Here is a 16,841-nt window from a genome sequence, read left to right as displayed (position 1 = left end):
CCACTTGGTAGATTGAGGCAAAAATTTCACCCCATCCCACCCCGTTCCCTCTTTGAGACAAATTAGGTCAAGGCAAGGTGGGTGAAACTTTTTTTTTTTTTTTTTTTTTTAAATTGTAGCAGGTGAAACTGTTATCACTAATTCCTTCCACTTTAGCTAACCCTATCCCAATTAAATGCCACATGGCATGAACATCATAGTAAAACTAGCCACATGATTATGTATGATGGTCTGAGAATAATTTAAGTAATAATATTGTTAAAGAAGTGGTAAGTAAGGGTGCAACCCAAGTACACGGGAAGTATACATGAGATAAACCTAGGAAATATTATCAAAACTAAACAAAGAAGTAACTCACGCAAATTAGAGAAGAATGACCACTCAAGCTAACCATCCAATCAAACATAGCTCTTAAAAAAAGTATGGGTGAGATGAGGCAGGCAAAATCTGTCCCTACCCCACCCCATAGTTCAAGGTAAAAATTTCACCCCATTCCTTCTAGACAACAGATCAGGTCAAGGTAGGGCGGGTTTAATTAACATCCCTAATTCCATCCACTTTTTTTAACCCTACCCCAAACAAATGCCATGTAGCATGCACTTGATGGTAAACTAGCCACATGATTATGTCAAATGGTCCTAGAATATTTTTTATAAATAGGAATATTGTTAAAGAAGTGGTTGGAGAGGCTTTGGAATTCATATGAGAAAGACAAAAGTTCCTGTTCGACAGGGCATCCTCAGTAACCAAAAAGGCATCTCCAAGGCAGTCATGGTGGCAGTGGAGAAACCATGGAAGAAAGGTGGTGGGATAGGAAATAAAGGAAATGAGAAAATCTCGAAAATTTCAAACAATACGATTTCCAATGATCATGCGTCCCTTGAAGGCAATTCTAAGAAGGTGAAGGCTCAACTTGGGGCAGATGTTTTTGATAAGTAATAAGTTTATTGATGTCAATAAAAGTAGGAACACTCTAGCACACAGGAAGTGTATAAGGGTTGAAACAATCAAGAACAAAAATTACAAGAATCTAAGAAATCAAGAAAAGATAAAAATGATTGGTTCCGCAATACAGCCAACCAATCCATTAAAGTTCTAAAGAAAAATAGTTTCAAGTCAAATATGGATCTCTCCTTATCTTCAAAGCACTGACTATTTCTCTCCCTCCAAAGGCACCACAATAAGCAATGGGGAACTATCAACCATATATACCCATTTCGATGACGACCAAAACTGCCTTGCCAACATGCTAGAAGCCCCATTACAGATTGCGACATAACCCAACTCACTCCAAACAAACCGAACACCATAGCCCATAGATCCATTGCAACCAGACAATGAAGAAGAAGATGATCAACCGATTCACCATTACACTTGCACATGTAGCACCAATCCAATATCCAAACCTTCATTTTCCGTAAATTGTCAATCGTTAAGCATTTCCCTAAAGCAGCAGTCCAAAGAAAGAAAGCTACTCTAGAAGGAATCTTTTGTTTCCAAATGCTTTTCCAAGGAAAGAAATAGTTATTAGAGCCCACTAAGAGACTATAATAATCCTTAACCATGAAACCCTTCTCTCTATCCGATTTCCAGCACATCTTATCATCCCCAAACCCTCTCACCAAAGCACCATATATGGTATCCATTAGGCCTGTCCAACCAAACCGAAGACCCGACCCACCCGGCCAAACCGAGCACACCCGAACCGTCCGCTGTCCGACCCGACTACTTGGTGGTCGGCGGCGGGTTCCTGCCATCCCAAACCGATTCCAGCGGGTCGAGTGGCGGGTCTTCCCTTCCAAAACCCGATCCACCCAACCCGACCGTGATATATAACCTTCTTCAGTGTTTAGTTGTTCTCAGTTCTCTCAATAGTCTTGTTCTTTCTCAGTCTTAAGGCTCTCTCTCACTCTCTCAATCTCTCAACATCTCCGACATGTGCCGATCTACACTGATATCTCAACATCGCCGAGATTTCAACCTCCCATCATCGCCGATCTGCACTGAGCTCTCAACCTCCATCGCTTTCAACCTCCATCATCGCCAATCTGCTTTGATCTCTCAACCTCCATTGTCGATCTGCTTTGATCTCTCAACCTCCATCATCACCGATCTGCGATTCTTTTCCATTCACCATCGTCGATCTGCAATCTCTGCCATTCACCATCTCCGATATCCGATCTGCGAGTCAAGGTTGTAGTTTTGAGTAATTTTCTCTTTATTTCTTTGATTTAGTCTCATGCAAGTTCAGTTTCTATTTGTGTTCTTTGGATTTGTTGGTTACTGGTGTTTGTGGATTTGTGGGTTTGTTTAGATCTGTTCCTTGGAGATGGGTCCTTGTATTGGATTTGTGAAATTTGTGGTCTTTGATCTGTCTTTCGGTCGAAATCGGATCCGACCGCCGTGCAACCGAGCCTGATCCGACTCGACTCGTGATTTTTCACGGTCGGCGGCGGGTCCGCCATCCTGCCACCCGACCAGATCGGGTCGGTTCCAGGTTGAGCACAAACCCGACCCGTGGACAGCCCTAGTATCCATGAAACCAGCCAGCACCTCTAATTCCCGAGCATGCACACCCTTAAAGAAACTGACATCCCAAAATAGGGTTCCATTATCAAACTTCATAATCTCAGCCACACTAACATCCTGATCTTGGCAAATTTGAAACAATTTAGGATTGCTGACTGCAAGAGATTTTTTGCCACACTAATGGTCTTGCCAAAATTTCACCCTAGACCCATCCCCAATATCATATAGAACGTGGCGAGAAAAAGAAGGCCATCCTCGGCTAATAGTTTTCCACAAGCTAACACCATATGGGCCATTAATAGGTCTAGTACACCAGCCACCCCATTCACAGCCATATTTCACAGCTATCACTTGCCACCAAAGGGCAACCCTCTCCATCCCAAATCTCTACAACCACTTCCCAAGCAAAACTTCATTAAAAAGTCTTACCTTCCTTATCCCCAAACCTCTCGAAGCAATGGGACTACAGACATAAGCCCAATTAACCAAATGGAATTTTGGTTCATCACCAATGCCACCCCATAAGAAATTCCTCTGAAGTTTCTCAATTCGGTTAGCCGCAGTAGCTGGAATAGGAAATAAAGATAGAAAATACATAGGTAGATTAGATAGAGTGCTTTTAATTAAAGTAACTCTACCTCCCTTGGATAGGTACAAACGTTTCCACCCTGCTAATCTTCGTTCTATCTTTTCCATAATAGGATTCCATATTGTCTTATCCTTGGATTTAGCACCCAAGGGAAGACCCAAATATTTAATAGAAGAGTATCTTGTTTACAGCCAAGGACAGTCAACAATAAGTCAAAATTATGCACCATACCAACAGGAACCAACTCTAACTTACCCAAATTTATCTTTAGACCAGAAACCGCCTCAAACCAAATGAGGATCATACAGAAAAATAAAACTTGATCCAGATCAGCATCACAAAAAATTAAAGTGTCGTCTGCAAAGAGGAGATGAGACACTGCCAAAGATCTTCCCTCTAAACAACCCACACCAAAGCCTGACATGTGACCATCATGGACAGCTTTATCTAACATCCTCCCAAGGGCTTCCATAACCAAAACAAACAGCAAAGGGGACAATAAGTCACCTTGTCTCAACCCCCTAGAACTTTCAAAAAACCCACAAGAAGAGCCATTTATTAGAATAGAGAAGCGAATTGTAGATATACAAAAGAAAATCCACCGCTTCCATTTAGCAAAAAACCCACCCCTTTCATGTAACTGCATAAGAAATCTCCAGTTTACATGATCAAAAGCCTTCTCCACATCCAATTTGCAAAGTAGCCCTGGCAAACCAGATTTCACTCTACTGTCAAGGCACTCATTAACAATAAGCACAAGGTTAAGGATCTATCTATTCCTCACAAAAGCATTTTGCGAAGATGAAATTATATCTTCCATAACTGTGCAAAGTCTAGTGGCTAAGACCTTAGCAATGATCTTATAAACCCCCCCAACAAGACTAATAGGTCGAAAATCCTTGACTTCAATTACTGCATTTTTTTTAGGGATGAGAGTGATGAAAGTTGCATTCAAACTTTTCTCAAATTGACCTTTAGCAAAAAAATGATGAAATACAGCCATAAGATCAGGTTTGAGAATTCCCCAACAAGCTTGGAAGAAGGCCATTGGAAACCCATCCAATCCAGGCGATTTATCACCATTAAAATTATGTATGACATCAAAGACTTCTACCTCCTCAGAAGGTCTATCGAGCCAATCTACATTGTCATCGGATATCCTTGGAAATACCAAGACTTCTAGGAAAGGTCGAACAACTTACTACTCAGAGTATAAATTCATAAAGAATTGAGTAATACAATCAGTAATCATACCTTGATCAAAAGACAAGATTCCATCAACCATAAGGCTCTCAATACCGTTATTTCTTCTATTGGAATTAGCCATTCTATGAAAAAATTTGGTATTTGCATCCCCCTCCCTCAAGTGAAGCACCCTAGACTTCTACCTCCAACTAATCTCTTCAAAAAGGGTGAGTCTTTCAATCTCAGTACGAAGATTAACTTGTTCTAACTTTTCCTCATCAGTTAAAGGATGAGTCTCCTCTTTAACATCCAAATCATTCAATTTGTTCCTGAGCTGCTGTTTCTTAAAAGTGACATTGCCAAATTCTGCTTCATTCCATTTTTTTAGATCCAACTTCAAAGCTGCCAATTTCTTTAGCTAGTATAAAACTAGGATTTCCTTGGAACAAATAGGATTCCCACCAGGCTTTCACTTTATCAACAAAATTTTCCACCTTCAACCACATATTTTCAAAACGAAAAGGTGTTCTACCCCTCCGATGACTCCCTCCCTCCAACAAAATTGGGTAGTGGTCTGAAAGTACTCTAGACAGCCTTTTTTGTGAAAATAGAGTGAAGTGATCCGCCATGAGTGGAGAAAAAAGAAACTAATCTAATCTTGAAGCGGAGGAAGTATTGGACCAAGTATAAAGACCTCCTTCCATAGGTATATCCATCAGCCCATGGAGAGAGATAAAATCAGAAAAATTCATACATAGCCCGAGTATGACTTGCAGCCCCTAGTCTTTCCAAAGGAAAGCGGATTATATTGAAATCACCTCCTAGACACCATGGCACGTCCCACCAACTAATCAATCCTGTCAGCTCCTCTCACATTTTCCTATGCCTCTTGTTCAAATTTGGCCCATATATACCGACAAAAGCCCACTCAAATTGATCACCTACGTTTTTAAATTTGCATGATACAGAAAAGTGCCCTACTACTTCCTCCACCTTTTCTTCTGCCCTTCAATCCCACATCAAGACAATACCTCCAGAAGCACCTTCTGAACCCAGGTACAACCAATCTACATATTGACAACTCAATATACTCTTAACAATTCCTCGAGTAATCCATTCAAGTTTAGTCTCCTACAAACATACAATATCAGGCCTCCATGCACACGCAACAAATTACAAATCTAAAGCCTCTTCTCAACCTCATTCAATCCTCTGATATCCCAGGAAAGCATCTTCAGGTTCATTTAGGGACAGATAGAGCCCGCTCCCTATTAGTACCACTACGCCTAGTTGAAGTAGAACCATAATTAATCAAGCTGAATAGACCCTTCAGCTCTCTTATACCTTTCACTCCAAAGCTCTTCAAGTCACGTGCTTTTTTCTCCAAAGCAACCCTTCAGATTAATTTAGCCTCACCAGCCAACAAAAAAGTGGTTGCTTGATTTTCCAAACCTTTTAAGGAGGTGCCCAGGAAGTTATCAAAACCATTAAATCTACTTTGGAACCACTCAAAGTAAGCTTCTTCCCTCACTGGACTCTCCACACTCACCACTTCCTATCCTTCCATTGCCAAGGGTAGAGAATAGGCTAGTGATTCCACTACTAAAGGCGACAAACCCCCTTCATTAGGTAGCTCGGCAGACTCTGAACAGGTGTCCATAACCCAATCCTCCACAAGTACTTCGTTCCCATCACATTGAGCTGATGACTCCTCCGAAACGTCTAAAGACTTCAACGGGACCATTGGGTTTGCTCTTCCAATACCTCTATGGCTTCACTCGGAGGCAGAGAAATCTAAATCAGCACTGCCACTCTTCTTCCATCTCGGAGTTTAAGCACCCACTGCTTTGAATTCCCCCACTTCTTGCTAACATTCCCGAAATGCTCCTGAAGTATCAAGCGGATGTCACGCTACAAGTTCTCTTCAGCATCGAAGGAGTTTGATGACTCATCGGAGCAGAGGAACTTTGTATCGGTCCCGTTGAAGCCGAGGAGCTCAATATCAGGCTCATCGGCGCCGATAAAGTCAATATAGGCACCATCGGAGACTTTCACCGACTGGGCAATCCTCAACGAGCTTCGTGAATCAGCTTGAGGTTGAGGTTGCTTCAAGATGGCAACCACATCGCTGGTACCTCGCATTGAGCTCGTTGAAGTTGAAGGTAAGTTTCCTGGGTTCTAGATCTCGCCATTTCTAGTTGTTTTCTTTGGTTTGGGCCACCAAACTTTGATGGGCTTAGGATTAATTTTGGGCTTTGCATTGAAGGGAGCTTTGGGCTTATAAGTTTTGTTATTATCCTTGGGCTTATTTAAGTGGCCCATTTCCTAGACTTCCTTGACTTTGGACCACTTCACCTCCCACCCACCATCCGGCCAACGCTCCAATCCCAGGCAGACATCCAGCGTTAAAAACAATTCATTGCCACCGCTAAAGTTTTCTAAAATCTCAACCGACAAATTTTCCTTAGACATCGCTTGTTTCTTCTCAGCATTCAAGTCGCGCATATCTTGGCTTTCATTATGATGTTATGGGGGGCTCAATCTTCTTTTTTGTTGAGTCCAAGACTTTCAAATTCTCAGTTGAGGAGGGTGGTACTTATTTCATGTTACGTATTTTTGAGCGAAATCAAGATTCTCTCCGATCAGTTTTCATTGGCAAAGAGAGTGCAAAGCATTTGCTGGCTATTGTGGAGGATCTAATGTCCAATACAACTCCCAGTAACTTTGCACGAACATTCCGGGATGGTGAGAAAGTATTTATTTTGCAGTTGGGTTCCAATGCACATGGCAGTTTTTTAATGATCTCGGAACTTATCCATGGTCGTCGGAAAGGCTTTCTTGTCATGCCAATAGGAAAAGCAGGTAGTGGGTGGCGAGGGTTTGGTTTGCATCTATGAAAAGCCATTGCCCCTGGGACGCTTGCCATCAAATAGCCACCCAATTCTGTCCTGAAACCGATAGTGGAGAAACCTAAATCTTTTTTGCTGGCAATGGCGGAGGGTGATCGAAGAGAGGGTAGTGGTAGCAGGAAAGGAAAGCCATTAATGCCAAATTTTCAAAACTCAACCAAATCAAATTTGGGGCAGATGTTACGTCTGTCATTAGTGGTATTGTGAGTAGTGGTATCAAAGATACACTGGCTTTGGATATTTATTTGCGTGTTGAGCATGGGAAGGAAGGCAATTGGGGCGTGATTTCTTCTAAAGTCGATGAGGTGGATTCAAACTCTATTAAGCTTACTGGGACAAAGCCAGCTATTACAGTACTGCCTAAAGACAATGGGCTAAAGTCCAAATTGTCTTCACTGCCTAAAGACATTGGGCTGAAGCCCAATCTGGCTATTTGGAAGCCTAGTGGTGTGAAACAGAATAGGCCTGCCTTTAAGCCCAAAACCCAGCAACTAAACTCTGATAAAAGACTAGAGGTGTGTCCCCAAAAAGTTCAACCCAGTCAAGTGTCTCAGGTATCGCTCCAACACAGCTTGCAACTAAAGTTTTGGCTCCAGTCTCTCCAATTGTTGGTGATTCTTCTTTAGGTCTGCTTCAAGCAAGTGTTAGCAAGGCTGTTCCGATTTCTTATGGTCCATTTGTGAAGGATGTAGCTTCTCTACACTCTTCACACCATACAATATTGTTGGGGTCAGATTTAGAGGAGGGTGAGGTTGTTTCGGTAACATCAACTCGAAGTTCGAAGCCGCTTGACCATGTTTCCAATGATGGGTTACATAACCAATGCCCATCAATTAGGGATTTTGTTGGTGATTTGGGAAAAATATGGGGAAATTCTAAAGATTGGGTGCTTTAGCTTTGTGATGGGAGGCAAATAGCAATTCCACTTTCTCTATACAGGTCTCCAGAGACATTGTCAGATTACTCAGGCTTAGAGCGTGGAAATGTTCCAGGTACAGATTTTTGTCTTGGTGATGGGCAAATTATTAGTTGGGCCGATGAGTGTGATGGCACAATGGATTTTGCTTCTGTTGATATGGGTTTGGAGTGTGAGGTATGGAAATCTGATGAGGGTATTTTGCCCTTCAAATGTAGCGGTGAGCTGTTGGTTATGGCTCCATTGGCAACTAAAAATCCTACGGAGTCTGAGAGTAAGCCTATGGAGGTGTCTGAGAGGAACCCAATGGAGGTTGGGAGTTCGGAAAAAATTGATAGCAATCAATTATCTCTTTGGGTGATCAATAGGATCAAAACTTTCAAGAAATCTGTGGGGACTTCATTAGAGGGCTTTGAAGAGCAGGTTACAGGTTTGTTCTTAGCTCTAGAAGATAGGAGAAAAAAGAAATTACAAGAAGAAGGTGCACAAAAGAAAATGGTCAAGGTGAGGTAGAAGGGTCACCGGGAACTTAAAAATTTGGCAAGTACCTGAAGTGGTGAAACTGACTCAACTAGAGGAAGACGGATTAGTAGGGATCAGGCTATTGTGGTACATCAATGCATCTAAAAATTCTTTCATGGAATGTTAGGGGCTTGAATGAACAGGAAAAAAGGCTCCAAGTTAGAAATTTGATTAGGCATTGGAAGGCAGATATTGTCTATCTCCAAGAAACCATATTGGAGCTTATAACTCAAGGAATTATTCATAGTCTATGGGGTGGTCAACATGTGGATTGGATTTATTTCGGTTTTGTGGGTGCTTTTGGAGGGGTAATTGTGATGTGGGACAGAAGGGTGGTGGAAATTGTGGAGGAAGCTGTGGGTCATTTTTTGGTTTCTTGTAGATTTAAAAATGTGGTTGATTAATTTGAATGGGCATTTATTGGAGTTTATCGACCCAATTCTAACAGGGACAAAAAGCTGTTATGGGAGAAGCTAGTTTGTGTAGTTGGTGGAATGTACCTTGGTGTGTAGAAGGAGATTTTAATGTTGTGCGATTTCCCTCTGAACGTTTAAGCTTTGTCTTTTTTACTCAGGCTATGCATCAGTTCTCTGATTTTATCTCTGAACACAGGTTGATTGCTCTACCATTAGAAGGGGGGAGTTTCACTTGGTCAAATTCTCGTGAAGTTGTTTCAAGGTCGAGGTTGGATAGATTTCTTGTGACGCCAACTTGGGAGGTTAAGTTTCCTTTTATTTGTCAAAAGCAGTTGTCTACGTTGTTATCAGACCATTTTCCATTTATTTATTTTTTTTATAAGTAATAAGTATATTGATATAAAAAAAGGAACATCCTAGTACACAAGGAGTGAACAAGGGAAAGGAAATCAAATACAAAAATTGCAGGACTCTAGGAAATCAATAAAAGAAGGGAATGATTGTTGTTGCAAAGCAAACAACCAATCCCTTAAAGTTTTAAAAAAGAGAAACTTGAGATCCGGAATAGATCTCTCAATATTTTCAAAACATCTAATATTTCTCTCCCTCCAAAGACACCACATTAAGCAATGAGGAATGATGGACCAAATGTAACCATTTCGATGACGACCAAAGCTGCCTTGCCAACACCCTAACAGCCCCAAAACAGTGTGTGGCATAACCCAAGTAACTCCAAATTGACCCAAAACCATAGACCATAGATCCATAGCAAACGGACAATGAAGGAATAGATGGTCAACAAATTCACCATTTCTCTTACACATGTAGCACCACTCCAAAATCCACACCTTCCGTTTTCGTAAATTATCAATCGTCAAGCATTTCCCTAAGGCAGCAGTCCAAACAAAGAAAGCTACTCTAGAGGCTTTCTACTTCCAAATACTTTTCCAAGGAAAACCAAAGAAAGTGTTGCCAACTAAAATTCTATAATAGTCTCTAACCAAGAAGCCCTCATCTTTGCTAGGAATCTAACACATTTTATCCTCACCGAGCCCCCTTAAATAAGAACCATATATGGTTTCCATGAAGTCTGACATGGCCTCAAGATCCCGCTCATGCACCCCCCTAAAGAATCTCACATCCCAAAAGAGGACACCATTGGCGGACTTCATAAGCTCAACCACACTGGCATCCTTATTCTTGCAAAATCTAAACAAGTTAGGATATCTAATAGCAAGAGAAGTCTCTCTGCACCACCGGTCTTGCCAAAACTTCACTCTAGACCCATCACCAATATCATACAGAATATGGCGCGAGAAAGAAGGCCAACCCTGACTGATATTTTTCCATAAACCAACACCATAAGGGCCAAACACAGACCTGGTACACCAGCCCCCCCCACACACATCCATACTTCATCTCTATCACTTGTCTCCAAAGGGCATCTTTCTCAATCCCAAATCTCCAAAGCCACTTTCCAAGTAAAACTTCATTAAAAAGTCTTATCTTCCTTATCCCTAAGCCACCTGAAGAAATAGGAGCACAAACAATAACCCATTTAACCAAATGAATTTTAGGATCATCTCCAAAATTGCCCAATAAGAAATTCTGCTGAAGCCTCTCAATTCGGTTAGCCACACTATCAGGTATAGGAAATAAAGATAAAAAATAAGTGGGTAAATTAGAAATGGTGCTTTTGATTAGGGTGACTCTACCTCCCTTGGATAAATATAAGCACTTCCAACCCGCCAATCTCCTCTCCATTTTCTCCAGAATTGGATTCCATATAGTCTTATCCTTAAATTTAGCACCCAAAGGAAGACCCAAATATTTCATTGGGAGAGAGCCCTACTTACAGCCAAGAATGACTAGGAAAATGTCTAAATTATGGACTACCCCAACCGGAACCAATTCAGACTTGCCCAGGTTAATCTTTAGACACGACACCACCTTAAACCAAATAAGAATCATAAGAAGAATCAAAATCTGTTCTAAATCAGCCTCACAAAAAATTAGCGTGTCATCTGCAAAAAAGAGATGAGACACCGCCATGGATCTTCCCTCCAAGTTCCCCAAACTAAAACCAGACATGCGGCCTTCATGAACTACTTTATCCATCATCCTTCCAAGAGCTTCCATCACCAAAATAAACAACAAAGGAGACAATGGATCACCTTGCCTCAAACCTTTGGTGTTACCAAAGAAACCACAAGGAGAGCCATTAATCAAGATGGAGAAACGGATTGTAGATAGACAAAAGAAGATCCATTGTCTCCATTTGGCAGAGAACCCACTTCTTTCTAACATTTGCAGCAGAAAACTCCAATTTACATGGTCAAAAGCCTTCTCCACATCCAGCTTACAAATCAGCCCCAGCACCGCAGACTTCAATCTACTGTCAAGACATTCATTAGCAATGAGAATACGGTCAAGGATCTATCTGTCCCTCACCAAAGCATTCTAAGATGCTAAGATTATATCCCCCATCACCGTGCAGAGTCTATTAGCCAAGACTTTAGCAATAATTTTATACCCCCCCCCCTCCCCCCCAAACCAAACTAATGGGCCGAAAATCTCTAATCTCACTTGCTGTATGTTTTTTAGGAATGAGAGTAATAAAAGTTGCGTTTAAAATTTTCTCAAACCGAAGGGAGGAAATTTTCATAGAGGAATGAGGCCTTTTATATTTGAGAATATGTGGTTAAAGGATGAGGGTTTTGTGGCAAGGATACGTTCCTGGTGGGAGTCTTATCATTTTTATGGAGCTCCTAGTTTTGTTTTAGCAAATAAATTGAAGGCTCTGAAGATTGATCTCAAGAGATGGAATGTGGAGGAGCTCCTAGTTTTGTCTTATCATTTTTATGGAGCTTCCTAGTTTTGTTTTATGGTCGGTTTTTTTAATAAAATTTCTTACGTTACTTATCAAAAAAAAAAAAGAATGGTAGAGGAAAATCTAAATGATCAAAATAGAAGCAGTAAAAAATGGCATGTCAATTAAGAAAGTTATAGAGAGTATGATCTTGGATAGGCTAGAATGGCCAAAAAATTACACGTGGCCAACCTTGATTAATACATTAAGAATCCATAACTACTCAAAGTTTTGGAACTGTGGCTTCTTCTTCTTCTTCTTGTTGATATTTCCCCAAACAAATCACCACCATTACTTGTTAAACCAAATTTCCTTTTTTTTTTTTTTTTGACTTTCCTCAACTTTGAATCTTGGCACAACCATTGTTCTTCTCTAAAAATACTACTAGGAATCTTGAAGATTTTCTTCAAATTTGAGATTGGGTTGTAAGAAGAAAAGGAAAGAAGCTTAGATTGTTGTATAGGGAAATTGGGAAAGGTCTTTGAGTTGAACGAATTGGAATTGAGGATTGGCGGGTGATAGACAGAAGTAAGCCTAACATGTCTTTGCCAATCCAATGGTACAAAGATGGAAGGAGTCAAAAAAGGCCAATACTTGAACCCTTTGTTGGAGCTGAAATTACATATACGTCCACAATTGCAATGTTATACGAGAAAATATATCAGTTTGGGACCTTGAAGGTGGAGGAGGAAGATAGGCCACAATAATTCTTCAATGACATCACTTTATTTGGCATCAGTTAGGTAATGCAAGATCAGTTATAAATATGTTAGCTAATTAGAACAGGAGATTTTGGAAGCAATATAGTGTTTAGCTAGTTAGAACAGGAGATTTTGGAAGCAATATAGTGTTTCAATTTTTAAGAATTGTTCTATTAAGCTTATGTAGAGTCTCTAGTTTGAAGGAGCGGAGCTATCACACATTGGAGCGTATTAAGCTATCTATGCACACGCTAAAGCTACTCTTTTTTAGACCATTTTTCAGCTAAATGTCTATCTCACCTAGCCCCTATTCATCTATTTCATTTTCAGATTTCTTATAGGCTCATGGTCTTTCATGGGTTGTGCCCTCTTGAGTAATATTAAGAGATAATTTCTAGTTGACAACATTCCACAGCTGGTCATAAAGACACCTCTTTTCATTTGTTTGTGTGTGTATGAGAAGTAAAGAACAATGATGCAAAATACTACAATGAAACCATCCCAGGAGTTTGAATATTTAAAAAAAATTAGAACCTTCTTCAGCAAAGCAGATAATTTAGTGTATATATTTATATGAGAAGATCAAGGTATGAAACTATGGATTATCTACATTAAGCAATGAGAAGGATATACAATATGCACACATATCTAAAATAGGAATAGGCATTTTATAACCAGAAATGGAAAATTTACCAATAAAAAAAGCCATGCAGACAATAGAAGGCAAGAAGAACTTCTGAGAGAGAAATAATACCCCCAATGAAGATAACGTTGCTAGGAGATAGATGATGCCCAATATTGGTTTCACAATCCACCAGAAACATAGGATCAAGTTGCAAAATATGTAATGATAGTTGGAAGATTTTGAGAACAGTAAGATAGATGTCTACATATTTGTAAAAACAAGACAAAGAAAACTTTTATAAGCTAATATTTAACAAAATTCAAAATATAAATAAATAAATAAAATGTACCCAACAGCTAGAAGTTAGAAAATCTTACCCAAACTGCAAACTGAGAACATTTGAAAAACCACTCATGATGAACAATGAAGCCTCCATGAAGTGCTTTAATTAAAATTAAAACCACATCCAAAAAAGACAAGCATGCTCCAAAGGCGGGAAGGAAATGCAAGAACAACCTTTCTAGCATGTTTATCTGAGTAATCTTCCATAGGGATCAGTATACCAAACAAACACTTAAAATGAAATTAAAAGAAAAAATACACAAACATAACGGAGCCCCCTGACTTCCAACTATAAATTAGAATCAACTAAAAAATCAAAAGGATAAATGCTGCACAACTCACAAAGAAACTTGATAGTTAATATATACTTCAGCATAGGTCACATATTGGCATATTGGCATATTGCAAACAAACCCTTTTAAGATACTAAGCCAAGACAATAGCCAAAAATACTACAACGACTAGGTAGTAGAAGCAACAAGGCCCTAGTTAAGACATATACAGCTTCTTAGAATGCACAATAGTATAAATTTTTAAAAAAAAAAAACAAGGGTATCCAAACTTCTTTGAGTATCTAACTATTCTCTTAGGCATGTACAGTCCCTCCATCCTACACACATCGGGTTATTACAGAGAAGAATCCCATGGGGGTGGCCCCAAGATGCTGACAAGAGGTTTCAAACCCAGGATCTCATGAATATCATAAGCCTTGGGAACCACTAAGTCAGCCCCTTGGGGTTACATAATAGTATATAATTATATAATGGGTTTCTTCTAGAGTAAATAAAAGTACAATGAATAAGTTTTATTTTATGCATTTTTATACTAGTTACATCAAACTTATTAATTGTATGCTTCTAACAAGTAAAACAAACAATAAACAAAAACACCAATTCTAAGATTAAGATAGAATTTATCAATCTGACACTAAAATTTGAGAAAAGTAGCTAGAAGATGACAACATTGTTAAGGGAGGAAAGAGAAGGAAATTAAAATAATAATAAAAATAAAAATAAAAAACATTGGGAAAATGACTCTAGTGGATTTTAGAGGAAAAATAATCTAATTGTAAATTAAAAGACGATATCATAGATCAATAGAAGATGGGAAAATGTTCTGTGCCTTTTCTTCATGGTCAAGTTGATACCCTTAAATGCTAAAAGTAATAGATCAACTTGTCAAGTTTGAAATGAGATTTCTTGTTCATCAATTTTATACAAGACTAATTTTTCAAGATAAGAGAAAAAGATGGAATCATATTCTAAAGTGCTTATTCTTAAAAGAATAAAGGGGGAGATATTTAGCTAGTACTTTAAAGGTAAATATGATTCGAATTGATCAACTTATCAATATTTACATGGCTTAAAAATAAGAAATGTGTGTCAATATGAATGCAAATTCCTAGGGAAGAAAAGATTAACTGGGACAAATAGAATAAGTGTTTCTAGTCTCTCTTATCTTGTGTGTGTATGTGAGAGTGTTTATGCAGAGAAATTCCCAATAAAAACTTAACAAAGTAACCAACGAGATCTCAAGCAAAGGAGTAAAATCAAGAGAATATAACCGGTGTGACAATCATTGAACTTTCCATATTTCTTTCCTTTTTCTCACATTCTCAACACAACTAATCAGAGCCTTAAAAAAAAAAACAAAACAAAACAAAACAAAACAAAAACAAAAAAAAAAAAAAAAAAAACAACTAGGAAACTTCAACTCAACAAAAAAAAAAAAAAAAAACCAACAACTAGGAAACTTCAACTCAACATAGATAATGGTTTTGTTTGCGCTATATTCTAAGCAACCAAAAATATAACTTAGAACCTACCCTCCGGCTTCTTGGGGGACTCCTGTGAGTAATTCCAATTATAGAAATCATAACAAGAGTTATGGCATTCACCCCGAAACCTAAAACCGTATAAATCATTAAGGAAAAGCAAAATTAGATCCGTTGAAACAATAACTGTGTGTTTCTGTATTAAAAAATTAAATAAATAAAAATAAATCAACTAAACAATAATGACTAATCCAATGAAATGGCTATGAGAAGGATATATGTTGCTGAAACACTCGGATAATCGATTTCCATCCCATACCTGAAAATTAAAAAGGAAAATTCCAAGATTAAATGATCAGAATCAAAATCAATCTCCTATATTTACAATTCAAAATTTCAATTAATTTTTTTATGCAAAATGCTTAAGCTAACAAAATTGATTTAGCATCAGTGGTGCTCAAATTTCACATACTGAATTTAAAAATCAAAACTCTGAAGAAGTAGAACTCCATCCCCAAGTCCTTTAAGCAACAAAAGACAAAAAACCAGAAAATTTAACAACATGAATTAAAAGAAAAGAAAGTTTTTCTGCGTTTGTTTCAGCTTATTTTAAATGCTACTTTTTGACGAGGCTTAATTATAGGGAATTGTGACGGTCTATTTATTTCCCGAAAACCAAACAAAGCAGAGCAAAAGAGAGGAAAAGGAGAAAAGAAAGCGAGTGTACGAAATTCCAAATCGCGAAAGAGAAAGGATGATGAGAACTCAGAAATTAGACAGAGAGAGAAAAAGCATACGGATGGAGAATTAGGGCAAATTAGATTCATGAAGAAGTCGTCCATGGTGACCGATGATGATTGGTGAGGCTTCTCCAAACTCAGAGACTGAAAGAGAGCGCGCTACTGACTGACTGCCTGCCTTCCTTTTCCTCAAAATATTCCACGTCTTCTTATCATCGATTCAAAGCGTCGATTTTATATTTTTACCGGTAAGAGATTCCCATAAAAGGTGCTACAAAAATTATGGAATTTACCATTTCAAAAATTCACAGTGGCCCATTTAGATATAATTTATTATTACTAAAAATTATTATTATTTAAAATACTATAGCAAATAATTTTTAAATGTATGAATAATGTCATGTGACTTATTTTTAACTTTTTTTTTAAATAAAGTAGCTATGGGTCCCATTAGTGCGTGGACAGTACTGAAACAGTGCATAAATAGTGCGTGAACAGTATTTTTTCTGCACAGTAAATTCATGTGAGGTTACTGTTCATGCACTGAAAAAAAAAAAAAAAAAGGTCTAAAATCGCAGACGTGGATTTAGAAATGCCGTATCCAAACCTACACATTATGAACACGTCACTTTACCATATCTCATACATTAAAACTTCTATATTTTTTAATCCTTCATTTAAATATCCTTTCTTTATTATTTTTTATTCTTCTCCATTGCACTGT

At 38.6% G+C, this 16,841-nt stretch overlaps 1 protein-coding gene across 2 annotated transcripts in view; it reads right to left on the bottom strand.

Annotated features, from left to right (window-relative positions):
• The window catches only part of LOC112024609 (ABC transporter C family member 13), a 78,939-nt gene extending 62,584 nt beyond the window's left edge, over positions 1–16,355 (bottom strand). The window contains exons 1-5 of one of the 2 annotated variants that reach the window (XM_065779749.1): positions 16,175–16,355; positions 15,656–15,696; positions 15,429–15,516; positions 13,639–13,794; positions 13,391–13,522 (exon numbers count right to left, since the gene is read on the bottom strand). In XM_065779749.1, coding sequence (XP_065635821.1) covers positions 13,391–13,522; positions 13,639–13,794; positions 15,429–15,516; positions 15,656–15,696; positions 16,175–16,219 — 462 coding nt within the window. In that variant the 5' untranslated portion in view covers positions 16,220–16,355. The remainder of the gene's footprint in view (positions 1–13,390; positions 13,523–13,638; positions 13,795–15,428; positions 15,517–15,655; positions 15,697–16,174) is intronic. The other variant, XM_024057227.2, reaches the window with a different exon arrangement.
• Positions 16,356–16,841: the final 486 nt, after the last annotated feature.

Source organism: Quercus suber, unplaced genomic scaffold (genome assembly GCF_002906115.3).
Source record: "Quercus suber isolate HL8 unplaced genomic scaffold, Cork oak 2.0 scaffold_216, whole genome shotgun sequence".
Lineage (NCBI taxonomy): Eukaryota > Viridiplantae > Streptophyta > Magnoliopsida > Fagales > Fagaceae > Quercus > Quercus suber.
The sequence above is the reverse complement of the archived record's forward strand: the minus strand, read 5'-3'. Positions and strand labels throughout refer to the sequence as shown.